Source organism: Ursus arctos, unplaced genomic scaffold (genome assembly GCF_023065955.2).
Source record: "Ursus arctos isolate Adak ecotype North America unplaced genomic scaffold, UrsArc2.0 scaffold_8, whole genome shotgun sequence".
NCBI lineage: Eukaryota > Metazoa > Chordata > Mammalia > Carnivora > Ursidae > Ursus > Ursus arctos.
In genome coordinates, this window is record NW_026623100.1 from 29610089 (window position 1) to 29632278 (window position 22190).

Sequence of the window (22190 nt, forward strand, 5' to 3'; positions counted from 1 at the left end):
TAAAAAAAAGGAATTTCTGTATCTTAATATAGGATTGAAGGGGGGGGCATTAACTATGCAATCAGTGGTGAATAAAAATCATGTGCAAGTATCATATACAACTTTAGGAAAATCTATTCAAAAACACTTACATAAAATGCATAATTTTCCAGAAATACAAATTAAGGAAAATGACTTCAAGAAAAAAAAAACAGAATTCCTGAAAAAAAGCAGCCCTTAAAACTGGAATCTGTTATTTTAACAATCTACCTTCCTCTAAGATACCACACCCAAGCAGTTTTATAGGTGAGTTTTACCAAATGCTCAAATATCATATAAGTCCTTTTGGTACTGTTTCAAAGAGGAGAAAAAGAAAAAGCTAGCCAAATCACTCCAGAGGGCTAGTACAACCTTTATATGGAACTTAGAAAGGATAGTAAAAGCAAGTAAAAGTGTTTGCCAATTTCATATTTGAGCAAATTGTAAAGACTCTTTAATGTTTCCTCCTGACTATCCCCCTAAGTGGAATCAATCATTCCCCACTGGCTCCTACTATAACTTACACATACTCTATCCACAGCATCATTTAATGCTTTAGTGCACTTACACATTTTCATATTTGTCTCTCATTGGTGGACACTAGGATCCCTGCAGGCAGGGATATTTTTGTATTCATATCCCTTGGAATGAAATACAGTGTTTACTCCACAGTCATGCTCAATAGTTGTTGAATGATGTAGAAACAGAGGGAAGGGCCTTTCAGGCCCTTCAGTAATGTGTACAGACAGGACATGGAAAAGAAGATGCAGTGAGTAAACCACTTGGCTAGATGATAGGTTCACATAAGGAAATAACACTGGAAAGGTAGGTCAGGGCCAGTCAGGGTGGGCTTTCAGTGCTGAGGCTGTTTAGTTTCATATGTACTAAAGGCATTTGAGCAAACAATGGCTAAATCAGATCTGTGGCTTCAGAATCCAGATGAGCACTTTTTAGAGCTGTCAGGGACCTGGAATTGACCTATCTGGTTGAAATCCATCATTTTAAAAATACAAAACTAAAGTCAGAGAGGACAGGTGATCTACCAAAGGGCAAAGAACACAAAATTAGCTAAGAGCAGGCAGAAGCTTAGAGGGAGTAAACTTGACTGAGGTTACACAGTTAGTATGTATACGGTTCAACCAACAGGTAAACTAGGTTTGTCCAACTCCAAAGCCCATTGTGTAGACGACACCAGGAGATAAGGTATGTAGACCCCATGTATACCCTTTAGAACGCTGCTAATTTCATGTAATACACTCATTTCAAATACAGGTAATTTATGTAAAGTATAACTAAATTATTTTTACTTTTATTATAAGGCAGAACATTTAACAGAATTCTAATTAGCTTTATTACAATCATTTTGATGAAGTCTTTTACTCAATTAGCTTCTGAACCCAAGATCAATAAAGCAGTGGGCATGAAAAGCAAGTGAATAGGAACAAAGCACTTGCTTAGCCTCACAAATCCACACCTAAAGCATTACGAGCGGTTTTAGTCACTGCAACAAAATTTGAAAAGTTCCAGAAAAAGGTTAATTAATTAATTAAAAATGACTCTGCAGTCTTAAAAGACAGCCTGAAAGTTTATAACACCAAAAGAGGCAGATGGAGATAGAAAAAACTTGCGGCGCCTGGCTGGCTCAGTCGTTAAGTGCCTGCCTTTGGCTCAGGGCGTGATCCCAGGGTCCTGGGATTGAGCCCCGCATTGGGCTCCCTGCTCAGCGGGAAGCCCGCTTCTTCCTCTCCCACTCCCCCTGCTTGTGTTCCCTCTCTCGCTGGCTGTCTCTCTCTCTGTCAAATAAATAAATAAAATCTTTAAAAAAAGAAAAAAGAAAAAACTTGGACTTATTCATTATATCTCAGAATTAAAGCCTAACAGACAATAGATTAAGAGAAAATATAGAAACATACTACAGTCTTCCTTGCCTAACAATGGAGTCAAGTCCCAGTAAACCCATCATAAGTTAAAATATACTAACTTGAAAATGCATTTAATATACCTAACCTACCGGACGTCACAGCTTAGCCTAGCCTACCTTAAACATGCTCAGAAACTTAAATTAGTCTATACAATTGGGCAAAATCATCTAACACAAAGCCTATTTTATAATAAAGTGTTGACTATCTCATGTAATTTATTGAATACTGTACTGAAAGCAAAAAACAGATTGGTTGTAAGGGTAACAGTTGTTTATCTTCATGATTGCATGGCTGACTGGAAGCTGTGGCTGACTGCCACTGCCCAGCATCATGGGAGAGTATCCTATCACATATCACTAGGCTGGGAAAAGATCAAAATTCAAAATTCAAAGTATGGCTTCTCCTGAACATGTATTGCCTTCACACCATGGCAAAGTTGAAAATACTAAGTCAAACCATCTATAAGTTGGGACTGTCTATATTTTACTCAGGCAAAAACTTAAAAAAGTAATAGGAAGGGGTGCTTTTGTTTTAAATTATAAAAAAGAAAAGCAGAATTCAACAAAGTACTGGTACAAGCTGGAATTACCCACAGGTTCACAATAATGAATGATGATGGAACCACTGTCGGGAATAGACAAGATGAAATACTTGCCCCCCCCTCCCCCAGATTAACCCTTTTTGGTGCTCCTGTCCAAGGCAGGATACTAGATTGAGAAGGCCACTGCTCTACAGCCCTCCTTATAAATTCTTGCCTCAGCGATGGTTTGGTACCACAGAGTCTTCCACAAAATAAGCATTTGTCTAATGTTTGCTGATTCGATGACTGAAGTATAAAGAAGGTGACAGATAACATAGCTTTGGCAGACATGAAATTATGGGCAAACAGTAATGACAGTACTAAAAATGATGATACCAAGAATCAGAACAGTGATCCATGTTTGAGAGTTTACTATATGTAGGTAGTGCTCTAAATGCATGTATTAACTTATTTATCTCCATTAACTCTATTTTTCAAATTAGGAAGCCACGGTGCGCAGAGGTTAATAACTTGCTCAAGGACAGAGAGCTAGGTAGTGGCAGAGCTAGGATTTGAACCCAGAAGCCTGTGTTCTTAATCACCATGCAATTCAGGCCAGCCCTGGAATTGTCTGTTTACCCTATAGATATGAGACTTCTGAGGATCTCACTTTATATGTAATTTCCTCCTTTGAGAATTTAGGAAAATAAATTATAGGTTTAAAAAGTATTCATCTTTATTTCAGAATAGAAAAACTAAGAATCCTATTTTATTTGCTCTTCAACAAAATGTGTATATTTGCTTTAAATTTACCTCCAGTCTTCCTTGAGCATGACCTAGGAGCAGCAGATTGGCTCTGTCCTTCTCAGAAGAAATGGGGGCCCAAGGCCAAGCATCATCACTGACCAGTGGCCACCAGCAAGCAACTCTATCCTGAACACTATTGATAGCTAGACGACGCTCTGTTGTCCTGTTTCCTGGGCCAGGTATCTCGTAATAGGAAATCTAATGATTAAGGAAAAAAAGCATACAAGAATCATTTTTTAAATGCAAAATTCTCACCGTATTACAAAAATTAAAGCATCTGTAAATGTAGATAAATGCAAGTAAATATGCATGTTAAACATGTGCTTAAGGAGGTGTCAGAATTTACCAAATTCTTTTGACACATATATAAAAAAGACATATGTTCAAAATTCTCCCCATTTTTAGCAGAGGAAAGGAAAAGGAGAAATGTGAGTTAGGGAGGAATTGGCTGTAGCAATCCCAATCAATACCAAAATGTACAGTCATGGCTGCTTGACAGCATCGACCTACACATAGGATTTAAGACCAGCTATATTAAATGACAAGTTCAGTACTGCTGACCAAGAGTATCTGACTACTGTTTAAGACATAACACGTTAACAATGACTGACAACAATAAAAGGAAAAACAACTCGAGGAAAATATCACTTTAAAGAATACATGAGACATATATTCTGCATAAAGGGATAAGCCACAGCATCATGCATAAAAGTTTATGCCGCTTCTGAGAATTATGCTTCTCTTTCTTAGGAGGATTTGTAGAATTTATTATTCAAACTATGTTATTTTGGAACATGGTTATTTGAAAACATAAGCACAGCACCATCTGGGTGACACATGCCAAGGAAATATAGATTGCACCGTATTTCTGCTTAAGGAATTAATGGAAGGTTGATAGCTTGGAAGAAAAAAAAAACTATCTTGCCATTGCTGGTCAGCAATAATCGAACCACTTTCTGGGGATTAAGCGCATGGCTAAGCCTACTGGACCAGACACTAGCAAAGGGCAGGGGGTCTTCTTATCAGAGAAATGCTTCTGGAGCCAGTCTCACTACATGACAGATTGCTTTCATATTCCTGTCTGCAAGGCAACAAAGGATGGCAGTAATGCGATAATGCCAGAGTGCAATGGGTGTTAAGAACCCGTTGCATTTATGTATTGTATTTAGTAAATAATCAGGCTCATCCAAATTGTGATCTCACCACTCAACCAAGGCCATTAAAATCAAGGTTAATGCTTTAATAATCCTCTGCTATTTTTTTTTAATATGGTCAAAAGAAACCCTTTTCTATTTGCATGGCCATAATATTATTGACCTCTTCATCCTCCGAATGCACATCAAAAGGAACTGAAATCAAAGTAATTACCAGTGTTGTTCTCTTATGGTAAACATTTAACTCCTTGCACTGTCCCTTTCCTGTTAAATAAATTGAATTGGATTTTTAAAATGTAGACTGGAAAATTTGTTAAAGGTCAACAGTTTCAGGATATTTACCCTGCAATTTTCTTTGCCAAAATTATTTTAATCTGAGAGAATTAAATTATGGTACGGCTGTAAGGAAAAGCAGAATTATAAATACTCTACACTATTTCTTTGTTTTAAAATCCAAAATGGGCAACGATAGACAACACAGATGTACTTTAGGCTTTGAAGTGCAAATTCTTATATTTATGCTCTCAGTATCATTATTTTAACTACTTATCTTCTTGAGATAAATACCATAATGGAATTGCTAAGTCCTTACAAATAAACATACAGTATTTTGATGTCCTATTGCCATGTAAACATGTTACTTACGAATTTCTAGATGAGAAAATAGAGTTAAGAGACTGACACTTTCAGTCCTCATATAGTGCAAATCATGTCTGTTATCTGAAATTTCCTGTTTCCTATAAGTTTTAACAGCATCAGTATTCTATCATGATGGTCAACAGAGCAAGTAAAGTGAACAAGTTTCTTAAATTATCCTTTCAGTAGACAAATGGCAATTTTTACTAAGTATTAAATATCTATATTTTAAATACTGAATCAGAAAATGAAATCCATGGCTTTTCCAAAGGGAAGCAGGTTACTTCTCCAATGTATAGAAATGATGTGGAGCGCCCATAATATCCTCAAATCCAAAGGCAGAAAAAATAAACAAATAAGCAATTCCCTTACTTAAAGTGTAAGAGTCCATATAGTAAGTCTATTTTCCACATCTTTTCATAAGAAAAGATGACATCGTGACAGTTTCTCTCTGATCTCATTAATAGGTAGCTACTATCTTTCAGCTGAGAAGACTACTAAACTATCCATCACACCTAAGAAGGAGAAACTCATCATACAAAATTTTAAACAGTAGCACTGAAAACATTCTAAATAGTTTGAGTTAATGCATATTGGTGCATTTCATTAATTTATTTACTTTTTCCATATTGGTGTATTTTAAAGACCAGTATTTATAAATAAGCAACATTTCAAATAAATATACAGTTAAGTTAGCCAATCTGAAAATAACATCCCATTAAGGGTGCTAATACCAGTTTTTTTACTAACCAAAATACAATACATGAATACCACTGACTCCAATGAAAGAAAATCAGTATTATACCAAATGTTACAGAAGCTCCCCAAGGTTGGCAAATAAAACCAAATTACAGTTTATTACCACAATGAAAAGCTCATTTAATATATTTTATCCCATGTCAAAAATATTTTTTTAATAAGAACAGATGTTTCTACCAAATAAAATTAAATCCTCCCCATATCACTACCACCTCAATCACAATAAGAAATAACCCCACGGGGCAAAAGGTTAGCTTAAATACTACTTTTTCAAAAACACACACAAAGTTTCAAGCCACAAAGCTGACTTCTAAAAATCTTTGCCCGTATTATAGATAGATACTCTGGGTATGGCATAAGTGTGCATCTTTTTTAAGGAAGCTGTATATCAGCTCTGTTCCCAGTGAACAGTGAACTGTCTCAAATCCACGTCACAGAGGCTGGATCAATCTTGCAAACACAAGTCATTGCTGAAAAGAGGCCTTGAACTGAAACAGCCTGGAAAATGTATTAGATACTCATCCTAGCAGAGAGTATGCCTTCCAAGCAGTTAAAATGTAATGTGGCAAAACTTATATTAAACACATCATTTAAAATAAAAATCCTGCCTTAACAGATGTAAAATCCCTGATACAAGGAAACAAATTACCTGGAGTTAGTGAAGGGAGAGATACTAACATATGAAGGAGATTTCGTTTTGCATTTTTCTCCAGTTATAGTTGGGTGTACATGTGTGTATGTGGGGGGCGAGGGGTCTTCCCACCCCTTGTTTATTACACTTTTCTATTAACCTTTGAAAGTGCCTTCTTTCTTCTTTCTTTTCTTGTGAAATAGAAGCCAGAGCAGCTATCCTTGCCTAGAAAGATGATATGGGGTTTTAAGGAAAAATCAGAATGGTGTATATACTGCCCTTAGCAAGAAAACCATTTTCAAATGTGCAACCTGTCTCTACTGTCTATCTTTGATTTCTATAAGTACTAAATAAATTGCTCCAAACATGCCATTATTAGACTCCCATAATGAGAGTAAAAAAGAAAAGGTATGATAGCCACTATTTTCAATCAACCTTAATCATATAATTAACTCTGGTTTGTCTGAAATCTAGAAATGTTCAAGAATAATGAGTATAATATCAATGCATGTGATACTCTAGCATACCTTAATAATTAATAATACAACTCTATAAATTGAAATTTCTACCTTATAATCCAAGGCTGAGAGTTTTTCTAGTCTTTTGTTTGTATCAGGAGAACCCATCTTCTTGGTAAACTGAATAAAACATAGCTTGTTTTGTGCCAAAAATGATAAGATGATAAAGTTGTCTGTGAGAAGAGCTAAAAAACAAAACAAAAAAAGATATGTCATTTTATAAGATACTAAGTTAGAATAAAATGATAATGAATTGAAAAATTTTTTCGCTCAAATATTACAAAAAGCTATTCTCAGAAGATAAATACCAATACCTAGTCTCTTTAATATCATTATTTTACAAGGATATTAAAGAAATTACAAATAAACAATAATCATCAATTTAGTCATGCATGGATTTGATACTTTCCTTTTTTTCCTAATACCATTTTATGATACACTGATGTTTGGGGACAACCACCAAATGAACCAAGGCTAGAAAAGCATAAAATAAAGACTATCTCATACCTGAATGTAAAGATGAAAAACAATTTACTTTTATTTGTACTTAGCCTTTAATCCTGTGTTTACAGGATACAAACCATCTGAGAATAAATTGGTTTTTTAGGGGCTACAGATCAGTGTTCTCCATGTTTTCCACATACATACATACATACATACATTTACGTATTTATTTGAGAGAGATGTGCGCATGCACACACGCACAAGCAGGGGGAGGGGCAGAGGGAGAGGGAGAAGCCGACTTCCCATGAGCAGGGAGCCCAACATCGGGCTTGATCCCAAGACCCTGAGATCATGACCTGAGCAGAAGTCAGATGCTTAACTGACAAGCCACCCAGGTGTCCCTGTATTTTTTTTTATTTTTACATTTCTCATCAATGAACCTTCTTTCTGAGGGTATACAAGCTGAATGAAATAAAGCATACTATACTCAATATGCACACTACATTAACTAATATCTAATAATGAAGATTAGCAAAAATATTTCTACAGCTTTATTTCTAATGAACACAAGTAGGCAGACAATTAATATTCATGAGTTACGTAAAGGGCTATTAATGTTATAAAAATTATTGATAAAAACTTAGTATAACAGGAATTTGAAAAATGTTTTGTATTTTTCCTTTCATAAAGAAATTATTGAATGTTTCATATATTTTCCTTTACTTCCACACCCTGGCTGTGCAACCAGCAACCAACAGAAAATCTACACAATTACAGGAGAATCTGGAGAACTGCCAAGAAATCACATTGTTATCATGGTCTCATGAGAGTGTATTATTTGGGGTATAAATAAAAGAAACAAGCAAAAAGAGATATCTCAGAGACACGAATAGTGTTGGGAGTCTCCTTTTAATTCTTATAGAGGAGTATCAACAGGACAAAATCATCACAGCCACTATTTTATTTGCGGTGTCAACAAAGGGGTCAATCATTACACATATGAAAATGGAACTTCTTCCATAGGAAGCTTCCTTGACACCATGTCCCTGTAAGGAAAAGGAAATGGCACACTTATAATCCTATCCCCAGCCTATTATTATCAAGAATGTTGCTAATTAAAGCCATCCTGCAAAGTGTTTTTCTCTAAGATGATGAAATTGTGTCTAAGTTATTCAGAGGTAGCTAGTGATAGCACACAGCAGAAGGAAGGTTTCTGTATTCTCACCTCTGTCCTTTCCACTAGACCACACTGTTTTGATTATTCAGTTAAGATACTGACAATTTTCAATCACTAATGCAACTTGTTTCTTAAACCTTTTTACCTTCAATAAAAGAACACAACCTTAAAACCTCAGGAGTCAGCACAGTATAGTAGAGAGAAAATGGGCTCCACAGCTAGAACCTGGGTTCCAATTTCACTTTGGTTATTTTCAAGTCGTTCCTTAGTATCTCATTCGTGGGCATGTTCCCTAGTGTCTTAGCTTCAATTTCCTTAACTATAAAATGGAAATAACTATACCACATGAAGTAGTTTTTTTTTTAATTAAATAAGTAGGTTGACACAGCATCTTAGAGCCTTTTAGGACTCAATGTCAGTATCCTACCTTTTCAATAATTGGCTTAAAATCTTTTTTATGTGCTTTTTAAAAAGATTTATTTGAGCGAGAAAGAGAGGGAGTGTGTGCACACCTGCGAGTGTGTGGGAGGGTGAGTGTGGGGGAGGGGCAAAGGGAGAGGAAGAGAGAAACCCAAGCCAACTCTAACGCCACAATGAGTGCAGAGCCCAACTTGAGGCTCAATACCAGGCTCAATCTCCAACCCTGACATCACAATCCAAGCTGAAACCGAGTTGGACACCCCATCTACTGTGCCACCCACAAAGGCGCCCCTTTGTTATGTGCTTTTTACCAATTATATACTGATTGTTGTATATTTAAAAGGATCCAGCTTTATCTAGTATATTTGGCATTGGTTTTTGATATTTAGAAATACTGCCCAAATTTTCTCAAAAGTTAGTATTCATAGATTTTGGTAACAAAGAATCTTCCTATTAGCCAAAACACAGATTTTTTTTTTTAATTGGTGGCTGTGTTGACACATTTGGGTTATTTACTCAAAATTCATTTGAAAATGAAAAATATTTGAAATGTCAACAATAATTTTGAAAGAACACATCAAAAAAAAAACACCGTTTTGAAAATACGTTCATTTTTAAAGGAAAAAGTGAAAAATACTCAGAATGTGAGCCTAACGCTTGACAAAATTTTTATATTAAATATTGGTCAAAACTTGTATTGGTCCCAGGGGTTGTAACTATGCTATTATAAGTGATTAGTTGTGTTTGCAAGTCCCCAGTGGTAATAATTAGTGTACCTGTTGACACACTATTCCTCCTGCCCCACTGTTAATGTAGGCACATGGGGGTAATTACCATCACTGATGGAGTCTGAGATGAGCTTCCCCACCAGGCTTCTGTCAATCACCACTTTTTCCAGCTGTGGCCCAGAGAGGCTTAGGGACACCAGCACACCTGAACCAAAGAGGAGCTAAAACCGGGTAAAGGGGGCAGGGGGAGAGAGATACTGAGAATTAGAGTCTTTCAAAAATCTCTCTTTAAATGTATAAATTATAAAGATATTTACATGGGCATCTACACCATGGAATTACAAAGAGTTTTTCTTCATTGAAAACAATCACCGCCATTCTGAGTAAACAGATACAGGTGGCTAAATGATGCAACACAGCAAATGGACTGATTAAAGCTATGTCAGAAACTGAATTTAGACCACGTTTATTAGAAGCCTAACCATTGAAACACTTAGAAAACACCAATGCAGAAATAACTGCTTTGTACTGTATTAAAAAATGTACCGTGTTCTATTAAACTATTTTGAAAGATTACTATTTATATCAGAAATTAAAAGAAGATTTCTGAAGGTTTCAATAGTCATTGCTATACATTAAATATAGAAAAGATGCAACCATTACAATATAAACGGTGAATGTTACAATTTATTCGGAATTTAAACCCCACTTCTACAAATAAAGATCTTGTCAGTTTAAAATATTAAAATACATGTAAATCAAGGGAATTGAAGTAAAATGTTGAACTTTAATATTCATAAATAAGTAATACATGTCACAAACAATTTCTCAAAAAGAGATAAACACAGTAAAGTACCCAGGCTTTATCAATATCAGTGTTCACCCAACAAAAGATGACTGGATATCACCATTATGATTTTATACTGCTCCTTTCCATTTGTGACAGCATAATTCATTCATCTCCAAATGTTTAAAACTTCTGAAAGGACTATGCATATGCGTATGCTTGTTATCTATGAGATTATGAAATATCAACATTGGAAGAAATTGTTTCACCTTCAAGGCAACAGACTCAAAGCAGATGAATCATGGAATAGCATATGGTATAAGAAGAAAAAAACCAATTGTCAGTAAACTAATCATGAACATGCTAGCCAAACTCAAAGACAACTATGATTTTAAACAAAACAGGGGAATTCCCCACCTACCTAGGAATCGTGTCCCAGCTAGAAAGGATGATTCTGTGTCAAGACATATTTAGACATGTGTGAAGGATGAGCAGCATGAGGGACCAGGTTAATATAAAGAAAGACTACGACTTCCCTACCACCTAACAGATTCCACGCACATGAATAGGAAAAGAAACTGAAAGGTCCCACATGACTGAACAGACTGTCCATTTAACGTCAATGCCCCTAAAAGGGGCAGAGGGCAGGGAAGATGTAATCATCTTTATTCATTTGGGAGACTAATAAGACACGAACATTTGTTCCAAGAATTTCAAAATATTCAAAAATTAATCTCTACTGAATTACATCCAGCCTTGCAATACACCTTGATGGCAAACGCTGATATTTCCCTTTGGGGAATTCCCCCATAACAACACAGCCCATGATCTTTACTTCTAAATTCTTCCTTCTCAGGGAGACAATGTTAGGCCCTCTTTCATGCCTAGTTCTCCCCTATGTCACAGCTTTTTTCTCCCTTCCCCATTTATTCAAAACATCTCTAAAATCTGTCCTTTTCTATTTATTTTTATCTACTAAAACTTTACACCTATATTCTTGAGCATCTCTTTTCTTAGTTATTCACTGACTACTGGCTCTTTATGGATACTGGCTAGGCCACTTTTATCTTTGTATCTTCAATACCTAAAACAATGCCAGGCACACAGTAGGTGCTAAATAAATGTTTGAAGAAAAAAATCATAACTAACTCATTATAGGATCAGATTATTCATAGTTAGAAAGAAACTTAGTCTAATCTTCCACGATGACATGAAAGTTCCTTCTGCAGCATCCCTTCAAGCATCCTTCAAGCATTCAGCCCACGCTTGAATACCTCCAGTGATCAGGAGCTCATTAACTTACAACTGGACAGTTCTAACTGATTTAGAGATCATTCATTCATGTTTTTCATTCAACAAAAGCTGAATGTTGATTATATGCCAAGCACTAAGCAAAATTTAGTGGCTCAAAAGAGAATAAAATATAATCCTCAAAATAGGTGAAAGCTTAACAGAGAGATGTAGAGATACAAGCAAATAAGTGTAATAAAGTGCTATTACTGGTCCTATGATAGGAGTACATACTGGGGAGATTAGGGAGACTGAGTAGGATGTGGTGACACTTGAGCTTGAGGTAAAGGCTAATGTTGTCTTCTAAGAACTTCTATAATAACCTAAATTTTTCTTCAATAGCGCACTTAAAAATTTAAAAAGATAGCAACATAGTGTTAAGCATGGACTCTGAATCAGAATGAAATTAGCATTGGCTCTACCTCTTACTAGCTGTGTGACCTTGTGGGAGTTACTTAACCTCTTTGTAACTTCATTTCCTCATCCAAAAAGATAGGGTAACATCTACCTTATAGGATGAGCATTAAATAGCTTTTGCAAACAGTATTTAGAATAATGCCTGGCACATAGTAAATGTTTGCAATTACTTTATTATTATTCAACCTTTACTCTTATGATGTATGTTCACTATACTATTTGCCATCTCTGAACATATTTTTTTGTCTTTCTAAAAATCTTGCGCCCAGATTGGACTCAATACTAGACAGAGTGCACTAGACTCCAGGTGAGTTATTACCAGTACAATCTTTTGTCACCTTTCCCATTTGCAATGATTTCATAAGGATATTGTCTCCAAGATATTTGCAAGTTCCTCCAGAACTTTGGCATTTAATTTGTCCAAGTCTCGAATTTCTTTTCCTTTCTGCTCTCAGCACCATTATTATGAACTAGCCCTAATGCCATAAGAGTAATTGCTATTTCTATGTATGAGCATTTGCTAACTTAGAAAACGAATTCTAAAAGACCACCTTTGTGGGACTGAGTTGTAAAGTGCAACCTGTGATTAGGTAAAAGAGGGACTTAAGCTGGAAAGGATTTGAAGGCGAAGTGTTAAGGTACAGTAAGAAAGCATGCATGTTGCAGTAGATAACACATAGAGATTGGAGCAGTGATTTGGGAACTGTGAATCCCGCCCAGTGAGTTTCAGCATTCCTTCAGAATATTTCTTCGAAGGATACATACAGCCACTTATTCATATATTCATTCATTCACTCATTCCACAAATCTATATTTAGGTTTGTATGAGTCAGGCCCTGTTCTAGTACAGCAGTGAACATAACAGACAAAGCTCTTACCCTCCCTCACCTCAGGGAGCTTGCATTCTAGTGTGGACACAGGCAACAGGCAGATAGTTTTGATATAATGTCAGACAGCAATAAGAACTACAGATAAAAATAAAGCGCAGTAGGATAGGGATTTTAGGAGAATGCTATTTTAAGGAGAATGACAAAGAAATAAAAAGACCTCTCTAAGGAGATGACATTTGAGTCATTTGACCCGAATGAAGTTATTGAACAAGCCATAAGATTATCTGGAGAAAGGGAACTTGAGGCGGAGAACAGCAAATGCAAAACTCTAAGGTCAGAATGTGCCTGGGATGACTGAAGAAAGCTAAGGCAGAGTAGCTGAGTGACAGGGAAATGAGTGACAGGGATACTCCTAGAGGATGAAATCAGAGAAGTAGCTGGGCCACATTGGGTTGATGAGCAATCACTGGGTTTCAAGCAGCAGAGAATTACAATCTAATTTCTGTTTTAGAGAGGGGTCTGGGCAGGAGTAGAAGCAAGGAGACCATTAGGAGGCTACTGCAGTGGTCCAGGTGAGAGAAGATGATGGCTTGGAAAGAACCGCAATGCTAGGAGAAATGATATGGGATAGATTTGAGATATATTTTAAAGGGAATCAACCAGGACCTGCTGAAGGATTGGATGTGGCATACAAGAGAAAAACTCAAAATTTTGGGGCTGAGCAAGTGGATTTAATGAGAGGAAACATTCAAGGAGACACATATTTAGGGAGAATCAAAAGTTTGGTTTTGGACTTGTTAGTTTATGGGGTCTATGGACATACAAGTACAGATACTGAGTAGACAATTAGACATGAGTCTGAAGTTCAGGGTGAAGTAAGGGCTAGAGATATCTATTTGGGAGTCAACAAGAATATAAAGGATGTATTTAAAGTCATAGAACTGGATAAGCTGTCCTTAAAAAATGAGTAGAGAGGTCACATGGTGGGGCCCTAATCCACCCTGACTGGTATCCACGTAAGAAGAGGAAGAGAAAACAGAGAGCTCTCTCTCTCTCCATGTGCATGCACAGAGGAAAGGCCATATGACTTTTAAGAAGTCATAGTAAGAAGACTGTTGTCAATAAGCCAGGAAGAGAGGCCTTACCAGAAAGCAACCGTGACAGCACATTGGTCTTGGAATTCTAGTCTCTAAGAACTGTGAGGAAAACAACAACAACAACAACAACAACAACAACAAAAACATTTCACTCAATCAATAAAGTTGAAAGAGAAAGAGGATCGTGGTCTGAGGTTTGGAACGTTCTAATCTTTACAGGTATTAAAAGATTAGGTTAGCCCTCTTACTGAAACCTAGTTTGGGTACTCATTATGATCAAGGTATGTCCATCATTATAGATCTCTAAATGTCTTGGGGCCTAGAGGTATCTCTGACACCAGATTTTGACATAATAGATATAAATGAGTTAATCAGCTAATTAATGTATTTTTATAAAACAACCTGTGAGAAAGCATAAAGTTTCCAATTACTGGTGCCAAAGATATTCTTGGATATAGTAATGGAGATAACCAGAACCAGGAAAAAATAGTCTGAAATTCAGGAAAACAATATTCCAGTTCAGACAAGAAAGTGTTTCCACCTGTTTCCCCAAAAGGTTTGTTCTTAAGCCCTCCAAAATGAAAACGGCCTACGTAAGATTTGGCACAACAAGAAGGAAAAGGGGCATTAAGATACTGTCCTATCCTGCTGCAAGGAGTTGGAGAATTCTGATAGCTCAGAAAATGAAAAAGAGGAGAGAAGTAAAGGGAAGCCACTACAGAGCAGATCTGAGTTTGAGGCTAGATTCATAGGATGAATCAATGGAAGGCCCAGGAGATTTCCCAAAATTGTTCCAATTTTAATGTTGTTCTTTGTGCAGAACATGACTAAGGCAAAACAGGAACGGAAACTTTTTCTTTTCTTAGACACCCTCCCATGCAGGAAGTATCTTTCTTATTATTATCTGCTCTGTCCATGTTTCTTTCCATTGCCTTTATCATTTCTCCTTCTCATTCTCTCCAATAAGCTCATACCAAAGTGGCTTTCTCTTTAAGAAACTGGGAAATGATTCCCATAATCTTCAAATGGCTCTTCAAATGGTTTCTCCTAACCTTAGATTTAGTACTTAATTGGAAATAAAATGGCACTGGGAAAAGAAAAAGAAAATTATATCAGATGATAACATTAATCTACACAAAACATAACCACAAGAACTTGAGTTTCATTTCATTCACTAGGTCAAAATATGTGAGTGCCTCCTATATATTCCAAGTATATAGACAGGAATACAATGGTGAATAAGGAAGACACATGTTAGTAGAATATACATAGAATACTGAAGACCTCATTTCCGAGAGAAGTGGAGGTTTTGGTTAGGATAGATGGCCGCTTCCTAGAACACAGAGTTTAATACCCACAGAGAAGAGAAATGAATCACACTTGGTCTCAAGTATTGAAGAAGAACTAATGCAGTAATTATGAATGCGCTATTTTATAACAGAGATCACAGACAATTTCACTGAATTCAATATTCTCATTGGTTAAGAAAACTCTCCCAAAATTCATGTGATTATAATTACATCTGAGGAGAAAATGAAAAGTAAAGGCATGCAAGGTCAGTACTAAAAACCAACAATGCGTGACAGGTTCGATCCATGTTCTGAAAATTAAATCATGAACAGGTAGCAAAGTCTGATCCCCCAAATCATTAGCAGACATGTAGGAGACAGCAGGTGCTAAACACTACAATCCAGAGAGTCAACAAAGTATTAGGACCACTGGAATGAATTCTAGGGCTGAAGCAAATATTTAAAGTATTAGAGAGCCACTCCCCTGGGGGGTCCAGTGAATTTACATCACGATGGTACCCAACACCTCACTCAATCCCGCCCCCAGTCCAATCCATAGGATAAATTCTAGAGAAACTCTGAGAGCTATAGATAGTCAAGCAATTTTACATTGGGGAAATCTATAATGAAGACTAGAGTCACTGATCATTTTAGCAGATAACCTGCTGGAAAAAAGATAACATGTCTTCTGTAATTTATTCCTTCATTCAGCAAACATTTGAGTATAGAGGGAAACCATGCCTGACTAATCCATTAAAGTGGAGAAACAAAAGTGAATGCAGTTAAGACAAGGACAAAAAAAATTTAATTGACTCACCATAAGGAATTGACTTAAGGACAAGAAACAAAAGGACAAAAAATAAACAGGTATTTTTCTGGATAGAGAAGTGTTAACAACGGGGTTTCCCAAAGATTTGTACAGTGTTATTCAATATATGGAATAGATACATGCCTAGAAATTTGCCTGCTAGTCTATTTCAATATAAGAAATCTCATTTTCTCACTTACTATGAGTAATGTTACTTTTTAATCCCTAATATAATTTTCAAGCCACCTCTTTTATGTTTATACATAATAATTAAATAAAAGTGATCATTCCTAGAAAATATTTAAAACCACGGTGAAATTCACACATACACAAAAAGTACAAAAGTAAATCTCCTATTTGGCAGTAGTTTTAAAGATCAAAAGGGATAAAAGCAGTGGTAAGAAGTGAACAGAAAGGGACGCCTGGGTGACTCAGTCGGTTAAGCGTCTGCCTTCAGCTCAGGGATGGAGTCCTGCATAGGGCTCCTTGCTCGGTGGGGAGCCTGCTTCTCCCTCTGCCTGCTGCTCCCACTGCTTTAGCGCTCTCTTTCTCTCTTTCTCTCTATCTGACAAATAAATAAAACCTTAAAAAAAATTTTTTTAAAAAGAAGTGAACAGGAAATCATACCAGATAGCACAGTACTTTTGTACAAAATTTTATAATTTACAGAGGATTTTTACACACACTACAATGCATATAAAATGCCAGTACAACTCTGGTATCCAATAAGTATACAAGTTAAAAAAATAATAGTAATAAGGTTAATTCTCATACTAATTCGTGATCGGCAGGGTAAAGCAACTAATGAAGGGTCTCATAATTAGTGGGAAAGTAGAGACCAAGACATAGGACAAATCCAGTGTTCTTTCTCACACCACTGAGGAACTAATATCCTTAACTCTCACTTCTCAGTTGACCTCCACGTAATAGCCCATCCAGACTTCTTCTCTGTGGCTCTCTCTTCACTCTAAACTGGTCTCCCTCTAAACCAATGGTTCTCAACAGGGGCTGATTTTGGCCACCGGGGGACATTTGGCAATGTCTGGAGACACTGGTGGTCACAAGCTCTGTATGTGAGTCACTTCCACAGGGGCTCACCTGAAAAGAGTGCTCGTAAATGAGCTGCTGTGAAAGTAAACGTTCTCCCTATCTCCATCAAGCAGATTTGGGGTTCAAATTCTAATCAACACTTTCCTCACACAAAGAAAGGGTAATGACTAAAGACCTGGTCAGATATCTTAAATGGAGTGGTAAGCAGTGCACAATTTGAATCAGGAGCCTGGAGGAAGCCTGTTCTGTATGCTTCTAACCACGTTCAGGGCAATGAGAGATGACTAATGCCAGCTGTCAAGACAGAGCCCCAGGGTAAGTCAGAGAGCTACCATAGCTTGATAGAAATATCCTGTAATAACACCTCCTCACTTTTGTTCTAATTCTCAGCTCACCAATCAGCCTTCTTATCTAGAATTTAGTCTCCTGAGTAATTCAGCCATCAGATGGGAATGCCCCAAGCAAATGAACAAAAATCAATGATGCCAGATATATCTGATACTATAAATTAATAAATTGTCATGCCAGTTAATAAATCAGTCACTTCTGAGTTTGGTTATTGTAAATGTTGTTAGTACAAGAAAACAAATAGAGACAACATAAAAGATAGATAAGTTTAATTAATCAGAAGTTTTCTGCCCAAGTCTATGATACATTGTTGAACCAGGGGGTGTGTGCAGAATTTCTAAAAGTTGCAGACCTACATGAAGAGCATTATCCCATTTTATTAGGAAAAAAAGTGCTGTGGTATATGTGTATATATATGCACGTAGAAATTATCTGCATAAATACAAAAAAATGTCAGAAAGAACAGGCCCAAAAGTGTTGACACTGCGTACCTCAAAGAGGTGCAATCAGGAGATGGAGCCATGAATTTTAACTTCTAGCCTCAAAGAGTTTTTAAAAATTGGGATTATGGATGATTTTTAAACTTTTTATATGTTTTTGGTATTTTTCTATAAAACTTATTTAAAAAGAAGCAGCTCTTAAATTATCTGGTCACAAATATATTTCTTATTTTATAGTTTTAATGAGATGCTTTTATGCCACAAAATGGGTTTCTAAGAAGTCAGAATTTAAATCATACTGAAAATGAACTACAATAGTGGCTCCTTACTAAAAGGATCAAGTAGGAATCTGGCCTGAGTCCCTCTCCTCTGCAATTTCACTTACTTAAAAAAAAATCAAACACTCTTTTTTTCTTATCATAGTGCCTTTTTAGATTGTCCATCCACGTCTAATTTCTTTACTTACTAAAAAGTCCATCACTGTAAAGTATGGTAGATCTAAATTATGGATTATTATGCACCTACTAAAAATGACGAGGCAGATGAAGATCACTGACAGGTATGTTACACACTGCTATGTAAAGCAAATTACAGAACAGTGTGTACAGAGTAATTCCACTTAAACACAAATATATATTCATACATAAACACAGAGGAGTGTTTGTAAATGTATGGAGGAAGGACATAAACCAAATTGCTAACTGTGGTTGTCATGAAGAGGGGAATGAGCTTGGTGTTGAGGGGTACTTTTACTTTTTACTATATACCTGTTTTTACTGTATACCATTTTACAGTGATAAGGAGTCATTTTAATTATTTTAAATTTTATTTTTAAATTTTTTTATCTATTTTTCATTTTAAGTAGGCTCCATACCCAACGTGAGGCTTGAAACCACAACCCTGAGATCAAGAATCACATGTTCTACCCACTGAGCCAGCCAGGCATCCCTATTTTAAATTTTAAAACATTAAAACTGGGAATAAAGATCACCACTAAATCTTTTTTCAGTTCCCTTACTTTGAATTTACCATTTTTAATTGCTCACCTTTATCCAACAGATTTCAAATTTACCAATATTCTGCTGATTTTCTTCAATTTCTCTAAAATCTACCATTCTTAATATAACTCCTTGTCTATTCTCTTTGACTAGGACCATACTCAACAGCTGTCCCTGAAACATCCTGCTTCTCCTTCCCTGTAATAAAATCCTAATATAGCATAAATTGAAAAGAGCATTTCCCAAGGCATAGTCTGTGAAATACTAATCTTTGAAGACGTTCCAGAAAAGTAAGCTTGGAAATTTTGTATATACGTCACCTCTTAAAGACTGACAACAGCACTTTCTGAGTTAATATAAACACACACATACACACACTCACCCTTAATACACAGTCAGACACCTTCCTAATTTAACAACTCACAGTATTATGCTGGGTTTAAGCACAGGAGAGATTTCTTAGGATTAGTATTGTTAAATTGTTACTACTGCTTTTTGTTGAAACAGAAATATAAAACAACAAAAATCTTTAAAAATAAAAATCTATCACAAAATGCTGAGGAGTTTTGTAACTTCTCCCAAATAGTTTATAACTTTGCTCTAATTTAACATACCAGGCACAGTACCTGCCCCCCCCCCCGGAACTTTTCATCAAATCGATGAGGCAGATAGCAATAAGATGGTCACACAATAAATGTAAAACTGGAACTGCAATGAATGCCTACAAGACCTTTTACATGGTCTTGTAAAAGCACATAATAGAGGATAGAGCTTGTCAAGGAAGGCTTCTCTACAGAAGTGATAACTGGCAGTCTGAGATGGAAGGATAGCAATGTGTTGCCTCAGTGAAAAGGGGAGCAAAGGGCATTTTAGGCAGAGCTAGGAACAGTTTAGGCAAAGGCCCTGAAGCAAGAAGAAACAGGTAGAGCATGAGGGACTGAGAAGCCTGTACGGCTGAGGCACTGAGATTTGTTTTGTTTTGTTAGGGCACTGAGATTTTTAAAAAAAATTTTTTAGAGAGTATGTGTGCATGCGAGTGGGGGTGGGGGATATCAAACTGAAATCAAGAGTTGGATGCTTAACTGACTGAGCCACCCAAGCACTGCACCACTCCCTTGTTCTTGAAGTGCTTTTTTTCTGTTAATTCTCCCGATACTTTGTTCTTCCAGTTTTCTTTCTACCTCTCTGGCATTCTTGGTCTCCTTTTCAGGCCCATATTCCTTTCCTGTGTCCTTGAATGTTGGAAGGCCCAATTCTAAGCCCTGTCCTCTCTCCTCTGAACTCCTCAGTTATCAAATTTATATCTATAGCTTTCATGGCTTCTTTATAGAGCTCAGACCTTTTCCCCTTTGCTCCAAATCCATAAATCTAGCTGCCTACTTGATGTCTCCCCTTGGGTACCTCAAAGATATTTCAAACACAGTATATAGTGTTTTAATTAAAAAAATTTTTTAAGTAAACTTTACCCCCCATGTAGGGCTTCAACTCATAATCCTGAGATCAAGAGTCACATGCTCTACCAACTGAGCCAGCCAGGCGCTCCCAAACATACTATCTTTAAAATGGAACCCAGAGCCCCTTACCTGCTCCTCTTTTGCCATTCCAGTCTCAGTGAATAGCTCTGCCTTCCATCGACTTACAGAAACCAGAAAGCTGGAAGTCTCCTGTTTATCTTAGAAAGTATCTTCTTCTTTACCTAACTCCCCCCACCACACATACACACACACACACACACACACACACACACACACACACACACACCCCTAACTAAACTGTTATTCTTGTTGACTTTATCTCCTAAATCTCTCTCACATTAGCTGGAGGCTTTCCATCCCTTTACTCCTAACTTTAGTCAGAGCCACCTCACTTCGTCTCCCTTCTAGAGTACTTAAACACTTCCTAAATGTTCTGCTTCCATTCTTGCTCCCCACCAGTCTATCCTCCACACTGTAGTCAAAATGATTTTTTAAAGGCAAACTGGTCACTCTTCTATTTAATAGACAGGAAACTGAAAACTGATTAACTAGGGCAGGGGTAAGGGAACATGGGTGGGAGGGATACAGGAAAAGGAATAAGACTTTAAAAAAAAAGATTTATTCAGAGAGAGAGAGAGAGAATAGGGTGTGGGGCAGAGTGAGATGGAGAGAGAGAATCTCAAGCAGAGTGCTCACTGAGCACAGAGCCCAACACAGGGCTCAGCCTTACAACCCCAACATCATGACCTGAGCTGAAATCAAGAGTTGGACTCTCAACTGACTGAGCCACCCACAGTGCCCCAGGAACAACTTTTAACTGTTACCTCTGTATAATTTGTTGTTTTCTTTTGGAACTACATGAATGTATTATCCATTCCAAAAATTAAATCAATAAATTGAATTTTAAAAATACAGCATCACACTACTCTTAAAGGCTAGACTGAACTCCTCCCAATCTACTTATCTTTTAAACTTCATCCCCTACTATACTCTCTTTTAAAAATTCAGGTAAGTGTTGAACTCTTGATTTTGGCTCAGGTCATGATCTCAGGGTCGTGAGATCGAGCCCCGCACTGGGCTCCATGCTGGATGTGGAGTCTGCTTAAGATTCTCTCTCTCTGGGGCGCCTGGGTGGCACAGCAGTTAGGCATCTGCCTTCGGCTCAGGGCGTGATCCCGGCATTCTGGGTTCAAGCCCCACATCAGGCTCCCCCGCTGGGAGCCTGCTTCTTCCTCTCCCGTTCCCCCTGCTTGTGTTCCCTCTCTCGCTGGCTGTCTCTATCTCTGTCAAATAAATAAATAAAATCTTTAAAAAAAAAAAAAAAAGATTCTCTCTCTCTCCGTCTCCCTCTGCCCCTCCACCCTGCTCTAAAACAAAACTAAACAAAACAAAACAAGGGAGTGGTTGGTAGTGTTGAATCCTCCTGTGTATTTAAGATGAAGCTTTAAAAAAAATTCTATTGCATTTAGTAATATGGAATTTTTTGCAACCTTAGTGGCAAGTTTTTCAACATAATAATCAGGAAAAAAAGGCACAACTGGAGCTGGCTGAATGCTGAGTGAGCAATAAGGAAAGGGAGACTACAAATAGGGACAATTCTTTTGAGAAATTTGCTTTTGAAGGAACG

General features: G+C 36.9%; 1 protein-coding gene across 23 annotated transcripts in view; it reads right to left on the reverse strand.

Annotated features, from left to right (window-relative positions):
* The window catches only part of WDPCP (WD repeat containing planar cell polarity effector), a 489024-nt gene that overhangs the window by 300650 nt on the left and 166184 nt on the right, over positions 1–22190 (reverse strand). For 22 of the 23 annotated variants that reach the window (XM_057309423.1, XM_057309427.1, XM_057309428.1 and 19 more), the window contains 3 exons: positions 9841–9955; positions 7017–7150; positions 3274–3465 (listed from right to left, as the gene is read on the reverse strand). In XM_057309423.1, the coding sequence (XP_057165406.1) occupies positions 3274–3465; positions 7017–7150; positions 9841–9955 (441 nt within the window). The remainder of the gene's footprint in view (positions 1–3273; positions 3466–7016; positions 7151–9840; positions 9956–22190) is intronic. The other variant, XM_057309434.1, reaches the window with a different exon arrangement.